The following is a 23,871-nucleotide window of genomic DNA, read 5'->3' on the forward strand; positions in this document are numbered from 1 at the left end:
GGCATATCTGGCCCTCCAATTTTTTCTCTCCTTGTGTTTTTCTACTCCTCAGCTTTTGCTTCACTAATAAGCTCATTAAGTATGGCAATATAATCAGCATCCTATTTTCCCCAGAGGATGGAGAGAGAAAAGGGAAGGATACTAATGGCAAATGCTATAATTTCATTTAATGTACATCAGGCAGGTACCCAAATACCATGTCTGTGGGCTTGTCACAGCAACACATTAGCAGAACAAAATGAAGTGGAAGGGCTGCCTTTATCTTCTCTGTCCATAAGCCTGAAATATCACAAACCTAAGGAGGAAAAGACAAAGAGAAGGCTTTCCCCAGAGAGGAAAAGGATGGCAAAAAGGGGTGGCAAGACAGACATTAAAAAATCTACAAAGAGCTACAAGATCTGGAAAGATCAAGTAAGCAATGGACTGCAGAGGAAGTTTCTGAGCCCTTGGGTGCACTGTGAAAAGCTGGAGAAGCTGGCCTGTCTCTCATGCGTGGGGCTGTTGCCAGAGGATGGGACAGTGGCTGAAGTCAGCAAGGAGCTGAGACACAGGGGCTGCAAGCCCATTTCTCACAAAGGGAGATATTGTTGGAAATATTCTTGCTCAAGGATGCATCCTTTTTCTACCACAATTCTGCTAACTTCTGGTAGAGGTACACTGGTAGAACTACTGCTACTCTAGTTGATTGCTACTGGAGCGCATTACATGAAGAATGTGCCTTAATGAGCACAAGGCCACATGTCTCAGCCAACCCTACAAAAATGATATACAACACAATGCACATGCCCTCTGTCCAGCACTAATCCCCTGTGTTATTCATCTGTCAGACAGCTCAGGCAAACCCAAACGCTGCCCCAGTGGCAGACAACATAAATAGTCTTGTCCCAGGGACAACCTTAAAATAAAAACCCCTGTATGTGTGTGTGTGTGTTTATATGTTGGTGTACCATAAGTACACCAACAAAGCATTTGCTTTGTCTTCCTCAGAGTGTGGAGCATGAATTACAGGAGCAGAGTCAGACCCAGGTGGCCTCGTGCCATGGAAAGGAAAACAGACACTCATTAAAACGTCGTCTTCTCTTCCTCTCTGCTTCCAGGATGGGTCAGCAAAATTTCTCCAGAACTAGGAGGTCCTTTTTCAGTCTGGCAGAGGCATTCAAGGGAGAAATATTCAGCTAGAAAACTTTCTGATTAATCTGTCACTGGCTTGCATTACTTTTGGGACAGCACACAAGGATGCTGAGCTACCCTGGGAGCTGAAAAACTCCTAACTGTGCCTCCTGTATTTAACATATGTTTTTCAAATACAGCCATAAAAATTAGCTTTCACAAAAGGGCCTTAGTAACAATAGAAACATTTTTTAAATCATTTTTACCCTACCAGTTTTTTCTCCAAAACATACATTCTCTTACACTTCCACTATGCAACAAGGTGTCTTGCTTCCACAAAGTGAACAAATCAAAACACTGAACGACAGCATGGGCATCCAATTATGAGTCTATTACTTTTTAAGACCTGGACAGTAAGCAACATCAATTTTCTGCAAAATATTGTAACATATAAAATAATATAGTAATTTCTGAGTTGTTTAAAAAACAACGTGTAATTTAAACTTTACCATGTAATTTTAATATTAAAATAGTCCACATATAGGTAAATGTAATGATTTGAGAATCTCAAATCAGGATACTAAATTTCATAACAAAACATCTTGCTGTTGCCAAGATAAAGGCAATGAGGATCAGCATGTCTACATTAAGCTCTGACAGTGTGATACCATAACACCTGTGCTGGAAATAACTAACTAAAAGAAAGGAGGAATAAGACTTACTTTTCTAAGTCACAGTTATAAAACTATGCCATTTCTCTATAGAGACTAGGGGACAAAAATATAACATTGGGTGATTCCAGATTTATAAACAACATGTATCCAAGGGTAAAAGGGCACAGTTTCTTCATCACAAGTCTAACTTTCTTCACCAAAAGTTTGCAATACCTAAGAAAATAATGCTAAAAATTAATTGTATTTTTTGAAGTAGAATGGCCTCCAAATGAGTTTAGAAACTTCTGTCATATCAATCTCAGTCATTTTAATATGGTATTCTAAGACTCTGCTCAGAACATCCTGACAATATAGTTTCTTTTTAACTAGAAAGCATAACTAAATGTTCCAATGAAAAATCTTAATCAAAAATCATTAATTAAATTATTTGAATGAACTTGATATGAATAAAGATGAAAAAACAGCTTGTGCATATTGCCTACTTCTGATTCCAAACTGGAAAAATACCTGGCCAGTTTAAATTTAAAGACTTGATCCAGTGTTATGTTAAGTCCAGCGCCATCTGTGATTTAATTTAATTTTTCTGAAATTAATTAGGAGATTTTTAAAGGTACCAATAACCGTTAGATAAGTACTTTCAGCTTTGAAAAATCTCATTAATGATAAATATATGGAATGAACATATCATAGCAATTGAAAAATTATGTGAGTCTTTCAGGGTGAGTTTTTTAAGTATTCTTGATCTAATATCCATATCTGTTAAGTCTGAAACAGTATTAAATCCTTTTGAAAGCATCTTCATTTTCAATATTTAAAGCAGCTGAGCACTTCAGCTCTCATCTAACAAAACAGTTAAGAACATAAGTATATAACTGTAGAATTAAGCACGTGCATATTTTCAGTATTAGAGGATTAATCTGTCAGTTTGGCTCATGGTCTGTTAAACAGAGAAAAAAAATATATTTCTAAGGGGAAACCACAATAACTGATAAAAGAATTTGGGTAAGCATCCACTAGCAGGAAGAACATTTGGTTCTCTGGGTTTTTAAGGAAGAAAAAAAGAAGAAAAAATTCTATTTCTGATGAACTGACTTCCCCTCTCCTGCTTCCTGATGTAGGATGCTTTTCCTAAGAAATCTTCAACATGTTTCTCCTCCCTAATCCTCTCACTTAGCCAACCCCTCAGCTAGATGCAATGTTTTCTTCCTCTCTTCCATCCACCCTGCTCTTCCTGTCATAACACCCTTTCTCCAGTTAATTTCCAAGGCCCTGGGTGCTGCCCATGACCTCTCCTGCCCAGGGCACAGGGCTGTCCCCTCCTCACTGCCTCCTTCCTCACAGCCGCCCACTGCCGCTGGCCGAGGATCCCGTTCTGCTCCCTAATGGCCAGGAAGAATTCCTGTTTTCACCCCATGTTTTCTTCTTTGTTTGAGGCCAGTGAGATTTTTACACTCTTTCCAGGCTGATGTCTCCAAGTTCTGTTATTCCTACTCTTCCTGTCCTTACATTTGCCTCTTCCTCTTTCTTCAGCACTTACCCTGAACGAGCAATTTTAGACTTTGTTCGCTTCTGACTGAAGACCGCTCCTTTTTCACCTGTTTTATCCTGTCTCAGTCCCTTGATTCAGACTTAATAATGAACTCTTCCTTCTGATATTTTAATTTTCAAATTCCTTTTCTCTGAGGAACAGCTTTTCTCACCTGCCATTCTGCCACAGCTTTTCTGCTACCCAGCCAATTGCTCTCTCCATCTCTCCTTACACGCTGACCTTCAGCAGACTCTTCCTACTCTGACACACACAACTGTTCCATTTCCTAGGAAAGATCTCTGCTTTCATTACTTCCCTGCTGCCCTGTCCACTTTTGACTCCACACAGTGAATTGTGCACAGCTGGCTTGGTAGCAATGTGGCTGCAGTAATATGAAGTTTAGCGTGAAATGAAAAATTTACTGAAAAGCAGGACAAACAGTCTGACATTTCAGCCAGCCCCATCTCCTTTCAGTCAATGTCCTCTTCTTGGACAAAGACAGAAAAAACTATGTCTTATTTTAAAGTCCTTGCCCCCATCGGCCTAAATCTATTGCCTTTAGAGAAGTTGTTCACCCGCTGCATTTCTCACAAGTGCACCTTTATGTGGCTCTGACTGTTCCCTGTCTTGACTTCACCTTTTTGGCAGTGTGCCTGCTTGGCTGAAAAGAGCCTTAATGAATTGACAATACAAAAAGGGAGCACACAAGTGTAAATAAAGATAGGCAAGACAGGAGGAGAACAAAAGCATTGCCTGGGCACTCTGGCACAAAAACAGGAAGGCAAAAGCCCAGCTGGAGCTAGCAAGGGACATTAAGGTTAAAAAGAAACTATTCTACCAGAATGCTATTTGCAAGAGGAAGGTCAGGAAAGATGTGAGTTTGCTGATGAATGGGGAAGGGACAAGTAACAGGCATCAAAGAAGAGGCTGAACCACTCTGTATCCTTTCTTACAAGTCTTCATAGACAAAGCCTGCTCCCAAGTCACAGCAAATATCAACCCCATTCAGAACACACAGGGCCAGACAACAGCAAAGCAGCAACAAGCTGCAGACTACTCCAAGGAAACCAGGTGTGTTCAGATCCAGCAGGCCAGGTTTCACCCAGGATCTGGCAGAGCTGACTGATGTGACCGTGAAGCTGTTGTCAATCAGCTGTGAGAGATGAAGGTCGGAGGGCAAGCTCCCTGATGACAAGGAAAAAGCTAACATTATTCCCATCTTTATGGAAGGGCAAGTATTGCAATGAAGGGCATCTAGGGAATAATTAGTGGGTCAGCATCACCTCAGCCCCAGGTGAATATCCTCTTCTAATCCATCACTGAAGACAGGAGAGGATGACTAGCAAGAACAGCCAGCATGGATTTTTCAAGGGAAAATCATGCTCGACTTCCTCACTCTCTTCCACAAAGGAAGAGTTCAAAGGGAGAGCAGTGGAGGTGCACTGTAATTAGACTTGTGATAGTGTATCCCATTTCAGGCCAAGGAAATCCAGATGAGATGGACCCCTTGGCTGCAAACTGACTGGACTGCCAGGCTTGACATGCCATAGGTGGCCAGGAACAGCAGGGACGTGTACCCTTGGATACCTTCATCCACAGCCTGTGCTGAGACAGAGGTTACCAGGGGCAAACATGCAGGACACAAGGAAGGGCAGGAGTAGATGGCTGGAACAGTCACTGTGTCCTCAGTTTCCCTATTGTCCAGTGCCTGGAAAGGCTGCTTCCAAAAACACAAAGAGGAAAAAGAAAAAACCTGTATATTTTTTGCAGTGTTTTGAATCAACTCTCTTGCTAAAGTGGAGAGGGTTCACACAGCTCTTTTAGAAACACAGCTCTTTTTTTCCTTGGGGTTTGTGCTCATAAGCCAAGCTGGCAGATGCAGAGCTTGTAAACTCAGGTGATGAAGCAGACCCCAAGAGACAATGAGTTTCAGCAGGTTAAAAATCATTAATGTTTCTATTACTTGTTTGATTAGATGATTAAAATTTACCACCAAGTGTGTTTCCAGAGATGTGAACTCAGAAAAAGGGGATTCCTCTGAGATAAAAGGTTTATGTTTTGGTTTGTTTGGGGTTGTTTTGTTTTTATCATTCAAAGTGAACTCAGTTGCTCTCCTTTTTTTAACTGCCATGCTTTCTTGGATTAATCCTGTGGGGGGTTTCTTTCCCTATAGCAGTATCTTGTTTTCTTGCTCCTCTTAGAAAATACAAGAAATTTAATAGCTCTGTGAGGCTTATGTATATTGCTGTTCTTGTGACTGCATTATCACTGACATTTAATGAAAATGCATTCCTCATATTTTGTTAGCTGAACATGCAACTGCTTTTAACTTGCAATAACTGCACAAGCCCATTAAGAGATGCTTCCCATTATGCTGCCATATTACTTTACAGATTTCGCATTTTTTAGTGGAATAAAAAGTTTAATTGCTCCTCAATTTTGGGAACAACAGTGCTTAACATCTTGCATTAGATTCGTACCTCATCTTTTGCTGTTTCACTCTGTGTCTATAAAACCTTTCTGGCAGTTAAAATTCCTTTTGTGCAGACAGATTCTGTCATGTGTAATGGCAGGAATAAAAGTAAATATATTTAGTGAAGTGTAACATGAAGAACAAGGCAAATTAAACAAGAAAATGAATCATAAGCAGTGCTTCTATACTGGCTATGCAAGGCTCCAAAAAAGCGAACAAACTCTTTCTTTCTGACAGACTTCTTTAGTCCACAAGATTTCTGCCCATTTTGCAGAAAGATAAATACTGAAATTCATTATTTCAATATAGTGATGAAATCCTGTGGCATAAGATGTATTTATGTCTGTAATGAGGTCTGTCCAAGCTAGGGAGATATTCAAATTTCACTAAAGGGTATGAGTTCATGGGGAAATACCAAGAACCCACTCAAAAGTTAATCCATATGTAAAAGGCATCTATGCACCTCTAGTCAAGCAGAGGTAAAAACTTTATCCTAAAGGTATTATCCTCCTATTTGGTTGAGCTCTGGAGTTCATGCTGCCCCACCAGCTGGGCAGTGAAGCATTGGAATTCCTGCTCCAGGACCTTCTCCAGGTGGAGCAAGGGTACAGTTTGCAGGCAGCTTGCTGGTACCAACAGGGACAAGGACTCCTGTCTCCTTGCAATCCCTTCCTGCTCTCCACTTCATCTGGTACTTGTCACATAATCATAAAACCACAGATTCACAAAATCACAGAACCATTTGGGTAGGAAAAGGCCTCCAAGGTCATCAAGTCCAGTCTTTGTCCAATCTCCAGCTTGTCAACTAGAGCTTAGTACTAAGTGCCATGTCCAGTTATTTCTTGAACAGCTCCTTGGATGGTGACACTAAGAACCAAGAAATAACACTATTTAAAAAATATCCACTATTTGCTGCACTAGGGTTCTCTGCTTTTAGCTGGTGCTAAAAAGCCAGTTGAGAGCAGGGTGCATTGAAGGCTGAAGTAGGTGAAACCCTTGGCAAGGTCAATCTCCAATACCCTCTCTCATAAAAGCATTCTTTGAAGTGAGATTTCTGTCACATTCAAAAATCATGATGAACCCGCTCCCCAAAACTAAACTACAATTTTCCCTTCCTGCTCTGCAAAGTTTTTTCAGTGCCATCTAATGATATTATTCAGTTGATGCTTCTAAGATACATAGAATAAATACTTGTTTCACTTCTATTATTTTTCCTTTCGTAGTAAGAAATAAGACAATCTTACTGATCCTGAGGAAAAAAAAGCTGTACAGAGCTTCTGTAGGATAAGTTGTGAAAGAATCTCAGAAACATGCCCATGGAAACGAGGGTATTTGACTTATTGGAGAAATGAGTTTGACAATTCAAAATGTTGGCATTTTCTAACTTCTGAACAGTGGAGATCTTTGATTTTAGCACAACTTTCTAACGCTAAAACTGCAATAATACACAGAGCTGGGAACTGTGTTTTTAGTTAATGGTGTATAACATTTTCCATCATAAGATCAAGTTTTAAGTTGCTCACAGTGTGCAGGCTCATTGTTTTCATAGAAAATTTCCAGCTGTGTAGTTTTTAAGAACGAAGCTGGGGCACTCACAGTGTTTTGTTTGGTTGTTTGGGTTTTCTTTAAGTGACTAAATTGTAGTTATTGCATTATTGTGTTTGAGCAGGTTTGCACTCAGGAGCTGAGATATGAGGTGCATTGAAGGAGGTGTGAGTTCCCAGGCTCAGACCATTTTATTCTGCTAGGTGAAAATACATCCAACCCACCTGAAGTCTGAAGCTGCTATAAGAGGTTTATCTGTTATGCGCCACCAGCAAAACCGGTCACAGGCTCCACCTTTCATGCTCCCTTTTTTAATGATGTCCCAGGTGAGCTCTGGCTTCAGCATTGTCAAAATCAGTGCTGGCAAACTTGTATATCTGTCCTACTTGTCACATTCATATGGCCTCAGTGGTGTCCTTGCCCGAGAGCACAAAGCTGAGCATGGCTTGTGCAGGAAGAACTGGCAGGAACAGCATTGCTGGGAAGGAGACCACAGGAAAGCCAGAGGAGAGGGATCACAGAGCAGAAGAGGCAAGGATGGATAAAAGATAGGCAGTGGAAAACATGGGATCCCAGGCCTGAAGAGACAGCCCAGGGTTGCCAGGTCTTTTCTTTCTGATAAATATGTGGAAAAATTCCATGTCTGTTTTCCAGGTGGCTGGTTGATAGAGAACTACTTCCAGTGGTACCCGTTGTGCCATTAATTCGAGTGAGAGGTCTCTGCCAGGATATAATGGTCTTAGCTTTTCTCACAGACACTTAAAAATCAGTCCATCCTTAGAAATGTCTGTATTTTCCTTAGTTGTTAGTGAGGAGATTTTTTCTCTTTTCATTTCTTTTTCCTGAAGAAACTTGTGTTAAGCAAACCCATATAAAAAGTGCAAATCCAGTGCTCAGAAACAAGAAGATTCCTGAATTAATGTTATTTGAGCAAATGTAATTTTTATGTTCTTGTGCAATGCTAGACAAGTTTCTTAAATCAGATTTTCCAGACATGTTCACTAATTGGGCATTTCTCATCGTCTGGATGCTTTTTTTCCCTCAAAGCAATTCAAGCAGGGATGCAATAATTCACAGCAGTGGGAGCTGTTCATTAAATATATCAAGTTCTATTTAAAAAATCTAAGTATCCGTATCTACTATTTCTCTAAAATCCAAGTTTTCACCCAGACTTGAAATCTAACTAGCACCAAAAAAAAAAAGGGTAAAGCAGTTTTCAGATTAATCTGGCCCATGTGTAAGTTTTAGAGAGGTTTCAAAACATATACAAAAAAGTTACTGATTATGTTGCTGAGGTGGGAAATTTCTGAATAGAGAAATTTGAAGAGCAAAATTATTGTAAGAATGTATACAATAATGTTCCTAATATATCTTCTCTTTAATATATTTCTAAACCAGGTTTATAATTCCATTGGTAAGACAGAGTTAAGAAAATAGTGTGTGGTGGGACCAATCAGAAAGAAATGGGACATAGGTCTGAGTGCAGAACCAGTGACCAAGGAGGCCTGATGCCATGGGGCAGATCTCCCCCAGCCATGGGGATGACACACTGTCAGCATGACAGTCAGCATGTATGACAGCTCTTTGTGGGAATGTTCTATTTACAGGAACAGAAAGAAATAGCTATTTGCAAGTTGCAGAACTTTACTACATCCAGGAAATGAAACACTGGCTTGCCTAAACATGAGTTATCCAACAAAAAAAAAAAAAAAATTAAGGCTGTTGCAGTTATTTGTGGTCTGAAAGAATTTAGTGCCAACACTGCATGTTCTAAAGATACAGACATTAAAAAAAATAACAGGAATACACTTCAAAACTCACTTAGAGGGAAATGTAACACAGATCCTGCCAGTCTATATAAAAATCAAGAATTTATAATAACATCTTAAGTGGTTACTGATTTCAAAGAACTAAGTACCTTTTCACTTTTAGAATACTAAATAGAAGTTAATTCCAACAAGAGTGTACTCTCCATGTAAGAGATTAAAATGTAACAGTTAGATCTCATAGTTTCCAAATTAATACGAAAACCTCAGTTTCCTCCTGCACTTCACTCTCATTAAAAATCCTTTAGCAGATCTATCAACTAAAAAATCATTGTGGTGCATTCTTACAATATATATGCTTTTGTAAAAGAATATTAGATTCCTATTTTGTATACAGAAAAAGGAAATAAATTAACTCCTGGGTAATATCCCTGAAACATTAGCAGTATGAATGGTGCTGGAGCATAATTAGGTTTACAGAAACTCACTCCTCTGAACACCCATACACTATGCTATTTAGGTATAGTTTTGAAAACTGTAATTAAACAGTCAGAAAACCACTGGAAAAGAAACGAAATAACCAGCCACATAAAAGTCACAGGGAGAAAACAAACAAACAAGCCCCTGGTTGATCATTTAGGCTTCTTAATGAGTTCTGGTAATTCCAGTAAGTTACAGAAGCCAGGAAGAACCTGAGCAGCCAGCTCCCTTCCTTTCAAACTTTAACAACTCTATTATGCTTCAAAAAACCAAATCACTGCTCAGCTACTGAAATAACATTTTTCTCCTGTATGCATTCTTGTCAGATAAATCTATAGCTAATAATTCCTCTCTGCCTGCTTGGTTATCCATACTGAAACACCAGGAAAAACACAATTCCCAGAGCTCCTGCAAAGCCCCTTTGCCAGCCTGGAAAGGATTTTCAGGGGCTGGGAGTTTATGATCGGGTTACAGCACGGCATGCACAGAGCAAGGAATGTCCTGTTTCATCACCTCTGGCAATGATGGCCGGCACAGGGCTGGAAGAGCCCCTAGGTTTGTGGAGAACGGCTGGAACTCCAGCTTGCTCCGAGCTGACGGCATCTCTGCCACCCACCACAGCAGCAAGCAGGACAAAGCCACTGGACATGACTGTACCTGTGATGTTCAGCATTTCAGAGCCAGAAACAAGCCTTTTCCACGGCACAGACAGAAGGCCACCTCTTTTATCAACATATTCATCCATCTCTCCCCTTTCCCATCATGCCACTTGCAGAGTTCGAGGCAGGTGGGAATTATTCCCGGTTGCCTGCTGGGGATTCCCGTGGCACATGTAAGGCTGGGTTAGAGAGCTCACGAGCTGTCCTCCGGCGGCTGCGGGACCAGGGAGCAGCGCTGCCCAAATCCAGCCGGGCTCAGCTCACAGCTCTGGAGGGACACTCCTTATGGCCCTGACCCAGCCACCGCCACCCACTGGGCAGCAGGGAACCAAGGAACTTGTGGCTGCCATTCTGCCCTTGCCCACTTGCTGCAAAAGGACATCTGGACTTCGCCAGGCGTTCGGACAGCTGCCAAGAGAGCGAGGAGCAGAACCTCATCCTCGCCCCAGGCACGGGCAGTCAGGCCAGGGGGATGGCTCAGGAGGGCACCAGACACGTTATCATCCCTGCTCTGCACCACCTCACTGCTGGGGCACTGGGACCTCCTGTGCTGCTAATCTGGATTTAATCTGTGTTTTCTCTTTGAATGCAGCGCCACAGCCTCGCTCGCTCACAGCCTCAGTCAGCTGTCTTTAACAGCACACCCAAAATGGCAGAAAAAAAATTAGGTGGCACAAATCTTCATGTAAATATAGCAGGAGGAAAAATGACAACAAAACATAACAAGCTTACAGGTAAACATGCACATGACTGAATTCTGCCTTTTGTCTCACACCCACACCTCTGAAATGGAATAAAAGGACAATTCAGTCCTGGGGTACACAAACACTGACTGAGGTACAGTTCATGAGTAGACCCAGGCTGAACTGGATGCAAACATGTCCGTGGAGCTTGGAGAAATGCGAGCAGTTGAGCCCATGACTTTGGTACAGCTTTGGCTGCAAGCTGATGGAATATCATTGTTTCTACACCTCCACTCTGTAGAACTGTATGAGACTAAAATTTACAGGTTCTTACTCCTTACTCTGAACAAAGGGAAATCTGATTTTCACAAGGATCATGATCTGAGGGCTCCTGTTGATTTTAATCAGTGGTTAGCAATTCTGGAAAAAATCCTTAGGTAGTGGGCTTTGCTCTAGTGTTCAGGAAGACAGACCATCAGCTCCCTTCCCCTGTTTGTAGAAATCTTTTTAAATAAATTATTCATGGAGAAATACTAAGAAATACTAAGAAAATTAAGAAAAGCAATAAATACTAAGACAATGTGGATATTAGATATGCATGATCAACATGAGATTTTTTGTTATGTGCTTTGTTAGCTGTTTATCAACCTACCAATCCTCACCCCCAAGGAAAAAAAAAAACAAACCAAATAAGAAAAGGCCAAAATCGGAGACAATATGGCACAAAGGTCTCCGATCTCATTGACTCCTTTCAGAAATAAAAGCATTTACTCACAGAGGACACATAACAGCAGTTTCTGGTTGCTTTCCAGAGCAGAAAAGAGACATGTTACAACCTATTTCTTTCAGTTACCTGCAGTCACAGAAATGCATTGGTCCCTTAGGGTGGAGAGGGGACCAGAAGACGGATTTTCCACGTCAAGGGGCCCCACACCAGCATGGCCAGACCTTGCTGCTGCCCTTCCTCCCTACAGAAGCAGCCTGTACATCACCACATTTACCAAACTGCCTATCCTGCACCTAATCCTTACAGTTAAAAAAAAAATTCAAAACCCAACAGAAACATCTTAAAAGTGAGCACAGAAGCCACATTTTCTTAGTCTTTTCTAGACAGAGACTCAATGCTTCACAAGGAAAATCAGAGAAAATCATGAAGAGCTTTTGGTGGCAAAACTGTTCTGATTTCTTGTAGCCTGAGTAACTGAAAGAGGCAAGGGACACATTTTCAAGACTTTTAAAGAAAGATGTAATTATGTCATAAAGCTAATACTGGTATCTTATAATCTTTCATTAAGTAATTCTGAATGCACTGTAGGGTGACTTTAAATAGAAAAGAAATATCTATTACCATAATACAGAATACTAGTAAGTAACTCTTGTGACAGAAAAACCTATGTATTTGGGAAAGAACTGTGAAAGCAGTGAAAAGCTTCACTTTTCCAAATTAACTCTGATCTCCAGATTTTATACTGAATTTTTGAGTAATATACTGAATGTTTGAATAATATAAGGGGCTTGGTATATAATACAGCGCTTTAGATCACGTTTATCAAGTGTCTAACAAAGCAGGATGTTCATCTCTTTTGTCTTCTGGGTGAGGACTCTTTTATTATAGTGTAGTATCTTTTGTTTTAATGCTGCTCTGCAGTGGATTGCCAGCTCATTAATTTTTCTGCTATAACACCCAAATCCCTTTGCTGATCAGTGTGCTGAATGATTGATTCCCTGCTCCCAGACTAATTTTTTACATTGGACTGCATTTACCATCTGGTAGATAAATCACCCAAAACACTCAAATTCGGAGCCTGGTTCCAGTGATTCTCTTTGTTTGTTCAGTCAGCAGCATGAATATCACTTGCAAATGTGGAGATTGTGTTCTCTCACCTGGATAACTGCTCCATATTGCAGACACAGGTTTTAACAAAGAGCAGGGGGAAAAAAAAAGGTATCTGTTCTTTGTGTATTTTAGCCAAAATTTTTCTTTCATCCCTATCATAGCCACTTGCTTCTGACATGAAAAAGAGTATTTCTTACAGTGCAGAACCAGTTTTGCACATCACAAACCCATTTAACTGTTTTCACAAAGACATCCTTTGTAGGTGTAAACACCTGCACAAGTGAAGAAAAGGACATCCTTTGCAGTTAAAACAGAGTAGAAATACAATGAAATAAATTGCCTTCCCAACCCCGTGTTTTATATGAGAAAACAATTCTATAACCTCAACAGGAGCCTGCCTATTTTATTTTCACTTTTATAACCTTGAAATGATACTTCCATAAAATTATACTTCCAATCAAGACAGCAAGAAAGAGCTCTGCCTCACAGAATTGTCTCAGCAAAATTCTGGGAGAGGTGAAGGATGAAGAAAAGGCTCTGGGAGAGAGGTGGTGCTTCAGGAAAAGAACCATTCATCTGCCCGCTGCACGCGGCAATATCGCTCAGGGAGGGGACAGGGCACCCCTTTCTTTAGTCTAAGGATTTTTGCTGCTCTTTGCTGCTTGGGAGAACCATTTGGCACAACACACTGACCTCTGTCTCTCCCAGAGGGATCAGGCGGAGGTAGCACACAATCAGAGTCAATACTAATTAGCAAAATGTAAACATTTCATTAGATCAATGCTTCCCTGAATTTTTAAAGCAACAAACTGCTATCCAGCCACAATTTTTTATCAAATTTTCTATGGAAATACCTGTTGAAAGCTCTGTTTTAGCTGTCTATACCAACCAGCTAGAGATTTTATAACTTGTTCTTGTGTTTTATGGACATCCTTAAAGATTAAAACTCGAATTTTCAAAAGCACTCATTCATTTTGAATGCCTAGACTATTCTGAACACTTTTGGCACATGCACAAACACCTTTAGCTATCCCATCTCTCAAGCTTTTGTGTTGCTCTGGCTAAGAATCTTGTTCAGTTCAAAATTTCAGAGAAAAGAGAGCCAGGTCTGCAAATGATGTTTATCCAAACACTCATTCTTTGTAGTCATGTGTGAAGTGTCTGTGAATAGGAAAGAAAGCAAGTAAATCTCTTGTGAGGTACAACAAACTCCTCCATACACTTCAGGCTTAAGGAACAGGACACTTTGTCACCCACTGCTGAAATATGTGTGTTTGCAGGAGGTGTTCTGCAGGCACAGACCAGCAGATGTGACAGCACGTTTTCATGGGGGCTGGGTCCCTTCTTCCCTCACCACCTGCAGTGCTCTCATCAGTTAATAACTGAGACTGGTGTAAACACTTCCTAAAGCAGCATTTTTTTGTCAGCCACAGGTGAACCCTGACATGTGTCAGACTCTTGGGTCTGGGCAGGAACAGCCAGGGCTGGATCTGGGGTAGAGCAGCTGGAGCCCCTAAAGGCGTGCATTTCGTGTTCCCTCGAACACTCTGCGGTGATCAAGGGCAGATTCACCAGAGTTTGCACAGTTCCAACTCTCTGGCTTGCCTGACTGCCCCCATTCACCCCATCTGCTTCCACATGGATCCCATGAGACTCATGTCAGGCACAGGAGATGCCCCAGGGCCTTTCCTGCAGGAGCACGGCTGCTGCCTGCCAGCAAGCCAGCAACTGGAATGAGGCTGCCTACAGCTCTGCAGCCAGGCAGAGCCAGATTTCAGGAGGTTTTGGCCTCCAGACAAGACCTGAGAAGAGCCATTTCATGTCCTGAACACCCTTTTGTCTGCTTGTTGACATTGTACCTGTTCTCTTCTTCGGCTGCTCTCTCTGTCTATGCATCTTACAAAAGTACAGAGAGTTTTGCTCCTATTTAAGATACATAGGAGCACGCCAAGGTCTCAGCCTGGTAGGAAAAGGTGGAGAAGACCCAGCACCTACCAAGAAAAGTCAGATCACTTCAGAAAAATTACTGACAGTTTTGTCTTGTTCCAAATTTTCTTCCCTTTAATTTTTACATGTTTTCCTGCTGGTCTTAATTAACACTCTTTTTGAGCCATGCATGAGGATCCTGCCAGCTTGAAGATAGTTATATAATGTGGGTGTTTCAAGACTGTAACTGCAGCTAAATTTATTTTTATAATATGAAATCAAAAGAGAGGTATTACAGGGGTTTAATTTTATTCCAAACCAGATCCTTTAAATGCTGTTTCTGTAACACATAATCTATTATCAGAAAAGTCCTGCCTTTTCAGTCCTTACAAATGATCTACTGTAATGAGAATTTAAATTATCCTAAAATAAATCCCGATTTGCTAGTCAAACACTGCCTCCTCACAAACCACACTATGACCAGTGAGGCAGTTTTAGAGCAACTTAAAAGAAATTGAACACTGATATCAGTGTAACATTAAATTGCTCTCTTAAATGGAGAAATTCACATCAATAGATATGCAAATGCATGCAGAGCCTGATCTGTCTAGCAGCTCCCAGCCAGCCAGGTCTGGGGATGTAACCAGGTCAGCTGAACTGAAGTCTTTCAGGTACTCTTGCAGCACAGACTTTCACTGGCATCTTACTCCACAGAACACAGACGTTCCCTGGCAAGAGTCCTGAAGAGAAAAAAAGACCTGGAATTTTTTCTCCTTTAAAATAAACAAACAAATAGTAAAACATATGACCCATAAATCCTAGATACCTAATGGCAACCAATGGCACCACTAGATACTGTCCTAATAATACAAGATTAAATAATTCTGCTTTCACATCCCCCTGGAGCCATCTGTGAACTAAATTAGAACCAAAGATACATTGTAGCTGTTCATCAAGACAAATAAACAGATTTCAGGTTCTCCAGGAAACTTTAATTTCGTCAGATCGCCGTTTTGACTGCTGAGCTTACTCCTAATCAGATTTTGTCTGTAACTTCTTATCCTTTTGTGGAAGAAAAATATCATACAAAGAAGACCAAGCAATGGTTTCATAAAATAAAATTTATAATCAACTGATTTAGTGAAAAAAGCTCTTCCTTACACACTTAGGAGTTCCACAAAATAGAGCTCTATTCCCGCACACTCTCTCTTTTTCTTCCTGCATTTCTCTATATTTCTAAATTGCTAGAATTTCAAGATGATCTAGGAATAAACTACAGGGGACTATTAGAAGGGACTATTTAGTTTCCAGCATAGTATTTAATTATAATTTTCTTAGTATCAAAAGCTATTTTTGGGATAGAACAATTTTTCCAAGAGTACTTCTGCTTGGTCTTTGGTTCTGCTGAGCATTACAGTCAGTTTAGAAAAAGACAGACTTCCACCTCAGTAATACCAACATGTCCCCTACCTCCACTCTTGTTCCACAGCACCTGTGAGGACCCAGTGAGGAGGATATGCAGGGGACTCGAGTCAGAAGAGCAGATCCTTTTTCAACATTCCTGATGCTCAGCATTCTTCCTTCCACAAGTGTTACAGCTCCTGTTATCCAGGGAACTATTGCCACTGCCTGCTTTGGGGACACTCCCCAAAGTCTGACCACAGGCTGGAAAAGACACAAGTGCTCTCAGCTCAATGGTGGAGTGTAATGATCTCTTCCCAGGAAAAGGGTACAGACTCCTGTCAATATCAGTCAGATTCCCTGCATTTGTAACTTTCTATCCAAAATTCTTGGCTACAACTTCTTTTTTTTTTCTAGTCCAAGTAAATATAAACTCTCCCCTTTATCCAATCTACTGTCAACTCCAGAAGAAAACTGACAAGGTATAAGTATCAAATATTTATCCTTACATCAACAGGAAGAAAAGGACCAGACTTCTTGTTCTCCCCTTAATAGGAATTATCCGAGAGATCTTGGTACAGAAAGAATGCTTCCTTAGCAGTATTTTCCACAACAAACACAGCTTTTTTTTCCTCTTTTCAAAAAACCAATAAAGAAATTGGATTCAATCCAATCCCCTCAGTCAAGCCTCAATTGCTCCATCACACTACCAGTTCCCACTAGTGACAATGATGGAGTGACACCTGTTACAAGATGATTTTCTGCTATTCTGACACTTTCAATTCTACTTTAATTACCTTTTGGCTCTTTAATCAGCATAAAAATCTGTATTGCAAGGACATTTCATGTCTAGGCGATTACACTAAAGGGAAATAAATATATGCATGCTACTGTCCGAGTTTTAATTTCTCTTTTTAATAATTGCTTTTACTTTTTACACGTAGTTGATTTATATTCATGCCTTATGATAGTTTCTCAAAGTGACATGTAACCTAACTGAGTTTAGATCATTTACTTCAGAAGCTCAGTCGGCACAAACACATACCACATTTTATTTGGCTTGACTGTTATAATTCATTTACAGGAACATAACTCATAGTATCTTAGATAAAATAACCAATTATTCTAGTCCCGTCTACCATTTCAGATCAAGTGGAACTATGCAAACACAAAACAACAGGTAATTCTTAAAATACGATAATTTGCCTGAACCTGCATCTCTCTCACATCCCTTGCTCTTAATGTTGTCACCAACATGGCTGCATATCTTTAGCACAAATTGGTTTTGCTCTGTGTAACTTAGAATGATATAGCAAACAAAACCCCTCATCCACTTAATTTGAGCAAAAAGCACAAAGGATATGTCTGTTCTAGCTGATAAGCACAGATGAAAGCCAGTCTTGAGGCCACATCTCATTCTGGTTCACAGAGCCCCCACTGAGCCCAGGCAGAAACCACGGCTGAGCTCCAGAGACCAGCAGTGCCTGAGGTTTATATCCTCCGAAATCCACGGTCACATCTGCCACGTGGACTGGGCCAAGGGAGCTACATGCTTGTGTACACTCTCCCTTGTTACAGCAGGGACAGCCTGGATCCAAGCTTCAGGCAACACAATAGAGTGAGAAATAGCGCACACAACACTCATTTTGGCCAACTTACTAATTATCTTAAGGCTTCACCTCAAGTGTTGACATACCAGAAAAGAATAGATTTAGACCCCATCTTCTCCTAAGGAATAACAGCTACAACAGCACCACAATAGGTGTCCATCAATGGCAAGCCTGGGGGATTCCTGCTACAGGATCTGGAGGACAGACATGAAGGCATCTAAGAAAGCAATGGAAACAAATGCACCATATTCGCATTTAAACAAGATCTCATCATGCTTATTCAATCCTCAACAATCTGTCTTGAAACAACTTTATTTTTACTCATTTCTCTCAGAGAGATCTCAAGACAAGCAGGGGCAGCACACAGTCTGTGAGACTTATAGGTGGTGCATAGAATCATCCCTAGCAAGTCTATTTTATCACATGAGGGAACAGCACACTGAAAGGCTCACAACACAAGCACAGCCCTGTTAATTAAAATCCCGGGTGCACAAACCCGTACCAGTGCACTGAGCAGGGTCTCTAGCTGAGTCTGTGTGCCTTCCACCCACAGCTGCAGCGTTTGGTCAGCTGTGATCCAGCTACAAGCCCTGTGGCTCCACAGGTGACCGGAGCTCACCACCAGAGGTTCAGCCAGGCTAACCCTGAAGCTGGCGATGCCCATTCACGGTTTGTGTCTCCGGAGAGCACCACTGCATTAGGAGCTCAGGAAGGAACTACACCTTGTGCTCGCCTTCACACATGGGATGCCCAATAACACCCTGAAGTTCACAGCCCCCTCACTGAGGACACAGCTACCCCAGAGCCCGAGCACAGCACCACACCACCAGCCCTTGGACAGTCAGGGAGTATCGGGAATGTTAGGGAAGAAGAATACTGGTAGCACTGGGAATAATGTAACATCTGCAAAACACCAGCCTAGGACTGTCTTCTCCAGAAAGAAATACCTATTTTGTTTTTTACCCTATTCTGGGTAAAATGGGGTTATTTTATTTCATTAGCTTAGCAAAGTATGGATTGATAGATGAACAAACACACACAAGTCCACATTGTCAATTAACTCCAGATACATCTTAATTCTCTGTTTCCTGCTCTAATCACTTTATCAAATGTTCTTCATTTGGCCAGGGATGATGCAATTTTATCATAATTTAACAAAAGGCCAAGCTGCAATACATATGCCAAAGGAGCAGAATCAAGGCTGAAAAGGCCATCCTAATGTTCACGTTGTCTGCCTGTGCCCTCCACCTTGTAATGTTCTTTTGTTACAGCAAACTCTTTTTTAAGCAGCATATTCTGTAGCAATAAAGGAGAGGACTTCAGCATTTCTGAAAAGAAATAACAAAAAAATAAAGGTAGCTTTATAATCTAACAATGATAAAACGCTACCAGCCCCGGAACCATCTCAGGAAGTGCAAAAAACCTGTTAGGGCAGCAGGTCAGACTGATGCACATATTAAACTTGCAAAACAGCAGAAGAAAGGAGAAGCATTTTGCTTCTTTGAATATGGAAAGCAATTTAGAGAGTCTAGTCATTTGAAGAAGTAGCAGTAGTGTTCTCAACTTTAACTTTCAGTATAAACAGCAATGTACATCGTAGCAGTCCACTGAGAAGGGTGCTAATGCCAACATCTGGTCCCATGTGTAAATACAGGAAACTCATCTTTTTCAGGGAGTAGCTCCTTCAGTAAAAGTTAATGAAGCTGTGCAAAGGTAAGTGAGGGGAAAATCTGACCCAGATATGGTGTGTTGGCGTTACGTCTTTCAAAATAAAGTTGAGTACTGAAACCTGCCATTTTGCATGAAACAGTTAACACACAGCAGAATCTGACTACTGCATTTAAAAAAAAACAACTTTCCTTCCATATTTTTGGAGTTACCCTGAAAAGAGTGCCTGCCACAAGTATGTATATAGCACATATATTTGCTTGTGCCTATTTTTAGTAGAACCAAATCATGCTGAATGCCTTCAATATAGCATACGGTTTTCTAATTCCAGGGTGGAAAGCTCTCTTTCTGTGACTGTTTCTAAATAACGATATCCCTGCGTTCCACATCATCTTAGAAACTTCCTCATACATTTCAGCAGCCTTCCATATTTAATCTCACTGATTTATGCTCATGCCATGGTCTAATGACCCATATGTCTCTGATGGGTAAGCCGCTAACGCCAGTGACACATTAACCTATTAACCTCTCTTTAAAAATAACCATCATATTCCTACGAATAGAGTGAAAAGTCAGGCGGCAGCAGCAAAACAGTAGCATTGTGGTACTGTTACACAGTAACACAGTGTATGTCTAAACTGGGTAAAATGAAGAGGAGCACTTCAAGAATGCGTAGCAGATTTATTGTATTGCAAGACCATTTTGCCACAGTTTGCTGGTCTGCGAATTTGATAGCCTGCTTTAGCAGCATTATCCGTATTGTAAAATGTAATTGGCAGGAAGATCACTCTTCCGTTCGCTCATTTCTTGAAATCTCTGGCACAGTTTGGGGACCTTACCCTGGAAGGTACCGAGAGTTCCTTCCAACGTGTAAATTGCCTTCCAATCCCGCTGAAGACAATGGGAGCGGGGGGCTCTGCACACAGGGCGAGAAACCTTCATCACCTTGGAGAAGGCACTTTGTACAGCTCTCGCTGGCCAGTCGTGCAGTGCAATAAACCTATCATTTTAAAAGGCAGGAGGAGGCATGCACAGCCATTTTTCAGAGAAAAAAAAATAATTGCCTCTTCTAAATATAGTTTTAGAAGACAAACAAATCTTTCTAAAAACCTGTAAACTTTATGTTGCATGTATTTACTTTGTTCTACTTCAAAACCATCATATCCCGCAAGATCTAAGAAAACGTGCTGCTGTCATGCCAAACCACATTGCAACCTTACAATACCAGCACATAATTATGTATATTATGTATGTCATGCAACCAAAGCAGAAAATAAACCAAGAAAGCTTATTCTGAGCACATCGCGGGGTATTTTACTGCCCACACCTCATCCAGAGTGAATCTCTACGACAGCCGGCAGACGGACGGGCGGAGAGGCTACCCCGCGGCTGGGCTGCTCACAGCAAGAGTGAGACCCAAGAAACAGCCCGTGTGAGCCATCAGGGACTGCGCTCACGGCTGCCACCCGGCTCGCACCCCCTGCTAGCGGCAGGACGGGCACGGGGCAGCGGCAGGGGAGGACGGCGGAGGAGGGGGCGGGATGCGGGCAGCCCCGGGGCGGCCGCCGCGCACCTGCCGGCACCGCGGCGGGGGGCAGCGGGGAGCAACAAAAGCCGAGAGGCGGCGGCAAAGCCCTTCCCTTCAGCGGGGAGACCTCGGAGAGGGGGCTCCCCGCGCCCCGGAGAGGGGCATCTCCCGGCCGGCCGGGGAGCCGGCTCGCCGCACCCGGGGTCGGGATGGGCGCCGCTCCTTTGTTTTCCGCCGCCCGCAGCGGCACGGCGGGCCGGGCCGGGCCGGGCCGGGCCGGGCGGAGCCGGGGGGCAGCGCTCGGCCCTCCCTCCACGTGCACGCGTGGGCTGCCCGCAGGGGTGGGCGCGGGGCGGGAGCCGGCGGGGCATTACCTGAGCAGTTGATGCCTTTCCCCTTGCCGCCGCCCTGGCACTCGGAGCCGGGCAAGGGATGGGAGGCGCGGCCGGCGGGCAGCGCGGAGAGGGCGAGCACCAGCAGGGCCGAGGTGTAGCAGAGCGCCAGCGGGGGTCCCGCCCGCAGGAGCGGCCGGGCGGCGGCCGGGCTCTCTCCCAGCATGGCGAGGGGCGGCCGAGGGGTAGCGCCGGCGGCAGCGGGATGGCGGCGGCAGGCCCGCAGCATCAACCGGAGCCCGCGGCGCCGCCCGGGCGGGACCCTCCTTTCTCCGCCGCGCCGGAGCGCACCTTCAGCATCCCCGCCGCAGCGGCCGCACGGACCCGCTGCTGCCGCCGCCGCCGCCGCCGCCGGGGCGCGGGCAGGGCTGTCCCCGCTGGGGCCGCGCTCCGTCCGCGCCCGTCCGCCCAGCGGTGCCGCCTCGCCCCGGCCGCGCTCCTTTGTGCGCGGCGCCCGGCAGCGCCGCCGCTCCGCCTGCAACAAAGGGAGCGGAGCCGAGAGGCTGCTGCTGCCGCCGCCGCCGCCGCGGAGGGGGAGGAGGAGGAGGGAGAGAGAGAGCGAGAGGGAGAGAGAGATGGGGGAGGAAGCACACGTGATAGCAGCCCCCTCCCCCGGGACCGGAGGGGAGGTGAGGGGCTTCTCCTCGCTCGGCGGGCAGGGCGAGCGGCGGCGGCAGCGGCCGCCCTCACGGCGGGGCCGCCCCCGCAGGGAGCGGGTGCGGGGTCCCGGGCGGGCCGGGCTGGTAGCGGGCACCGGCGACAGGCGTGCGGGGAGAGCACCGAGGGGTGAATGGAGCAGAGAGGGTCCCCAGGGGCATCGGGGAAGGAGGACCGCTGGCACAGCGCTTGTCACTGTCCGGGGTGATTTTTTACTATTCGCTAATAAGCCGGCGTGAGTGGGGTTGGGAAAGAAAGCAAAGAGATCGTCTCTTCTATTAATTGTAAGGGTTGTGTTTAGTTTTTACTGAATGGAAGCCCAGCACGTATAGCGGGAGCTTTTGCACCAGTCCAAGCAATTAATATATTTATGGTGAAGGCAGTGAGTTTTTAACAGAGTGCTTTTACTATCTACGGGTTTTCCAGTCCCTTACATGGGGACACTTCAGAGGTCAGAAGCGCTGCACAGGTAGAAGGTACCAGGCACGTATCTCGAGTACAGATGCTCAGCATGTATCTGTGTGGCTGAAAGCTTTGTAAATTGACAGCACAGTGACTGTTTTCACATAGTGAAAACACAAGACAATGCTTTACATTCAACAAGATTTTTTCCTGTCTCGGTTGGCATGTTTCATGCAAGTTTTTTTAATCCACTGTGCAAACCATTTGTTTTTCAGGAATAAAACCTGCCTTTTTCCTTGATCTCTATGCTGCTACCCACCACTGATTGGCCATAAAGTGTAGAGCTTGTGTGAGGAGATCTGGCTTGGGCTAAGGTATAGCTCTTGTGTGAGGAGACCTTTGAGCAGTTTGTTAACCAGAGCAGTCAAGAGCAAGGCCATAAATCCAGGAGTAAGCTTTGGGGAGGCACAGTGATCAGACATCTAAAGTCAGATTATTGTCTGTTTAAATACAGCATTGAAGACTAAGTCCTGAATTACTAAGAGAGCAATTTCCTTTTGGCATAGGGGGTTCAGCACTGGCTGCCTCTGCCAAGTAAATGTTCTTCTGTAATTACTTAGCGATGCTGGATGTGAGAAGAGCTCTTCTCCTCAGTAAGTCGAATGGAACTGGTGCTGATGAAACTGGGCTGCTGAGGTACACAGGCCAGGGTCTTCAAGGTCTCTAGGTTTGCTTGCTGCTGTCTGGTCTGCTAAGCAGATGAACCTTTGAGATCTTTGGGTGATGAGACTGGCAAAGATGTTTGGAAGGTAGCATTTTGCTGCTGTAGGAGCAAATGCTCCGTGCACCTCCTTCCCTGAAACACATCTAGATCCATTGTACACTAAACATGCTGTTTTCCTATGCCTCTTGCTGAAGGGCTGGACCAGAACAGCCCTCATCTCGAACACATTCAAAACCTAGTTCATACCCATTTGTTCTTGTGACATCCAGTGTTCCAGTTTCTCTTTCCCTTGCATTTAAATCTGTAGTACATTTATAGGCAGTAGTTATAGCCACTCTTTGCTGGCCTAACCTATCAGTACATTTTATTAGTCTCCTGTAAGACAGAGCCTCTGTAGCTCAGATTTTAGTGCACTAGATAAGTTTGGATTCAGCTTTCTTCAGCATAGCTGCAGTTTGTAACAGCTTTTCACAAACTATTGCCAGTCTCTGCCATAGAGGTAATCTCTCCTGATTTCTTCCAAAATTGTCTTCCCTAATACAGCCAGTCTGCTTTTTATATGGCCAAATCTCACTGATGTTTCAGGTCATGCTGTGAGTGACAAATACAGGCTACTCCTTGTATTTGTCATTTACAGTCCATAATAATAATAATAATAATAATAATAATAATAATAATAATAATAATAATAATAATAATAATAATAATGCTTTTCATAAATGTCTAAGTGCATGACTGTATCTTTTCTATTGTTGCATTTCATCCCATTTCTTTTATTCCAGTCCTCAAGATTATGTAGTCATTTTTT

At 43.1% G+C, this 23,871-nt stretch overlaps 1 protein-coding gene across 1 annotated transcript in view; it reads right to left on the minus strand.

Moving 5' to 3' along the window:
- TMEFF1 (transmembrane protein with EGF like and two follistatin like domains 1) overlaps window positions 1-21,509 on the minus strand; it is a gene marked incomplete at both ends in the record, with an annotated part of 111,888 nt that extends 90,379 nt beyond the window's left edge. Inside the window, one exon of the mRNA XM_084206885.1 lies at window positions 21,263-21,509. Coding sequence (XP_084063011.1) covers window positions 21,263-21,509 — 247 coding nt within the window. The remainder of the gene's footprint in view (window positions 1-21,262) is intronic.
- Window positions 21,510-23,871: the final 2,362 nt, after the last annotated feature.

The sequence above is a fragment of the Fringilla coelebs genome (genome assembly GCF_963513975.1).
Source record: "Fringilla coelebs genome assembly, chromosome: 1".
Classification (NCBI taxonomy): Eukaryota; Metazoa; Chordata; class Aves; order Passeriformes; family Fringillidae; genus Fringilla; species Fringilla coelebs.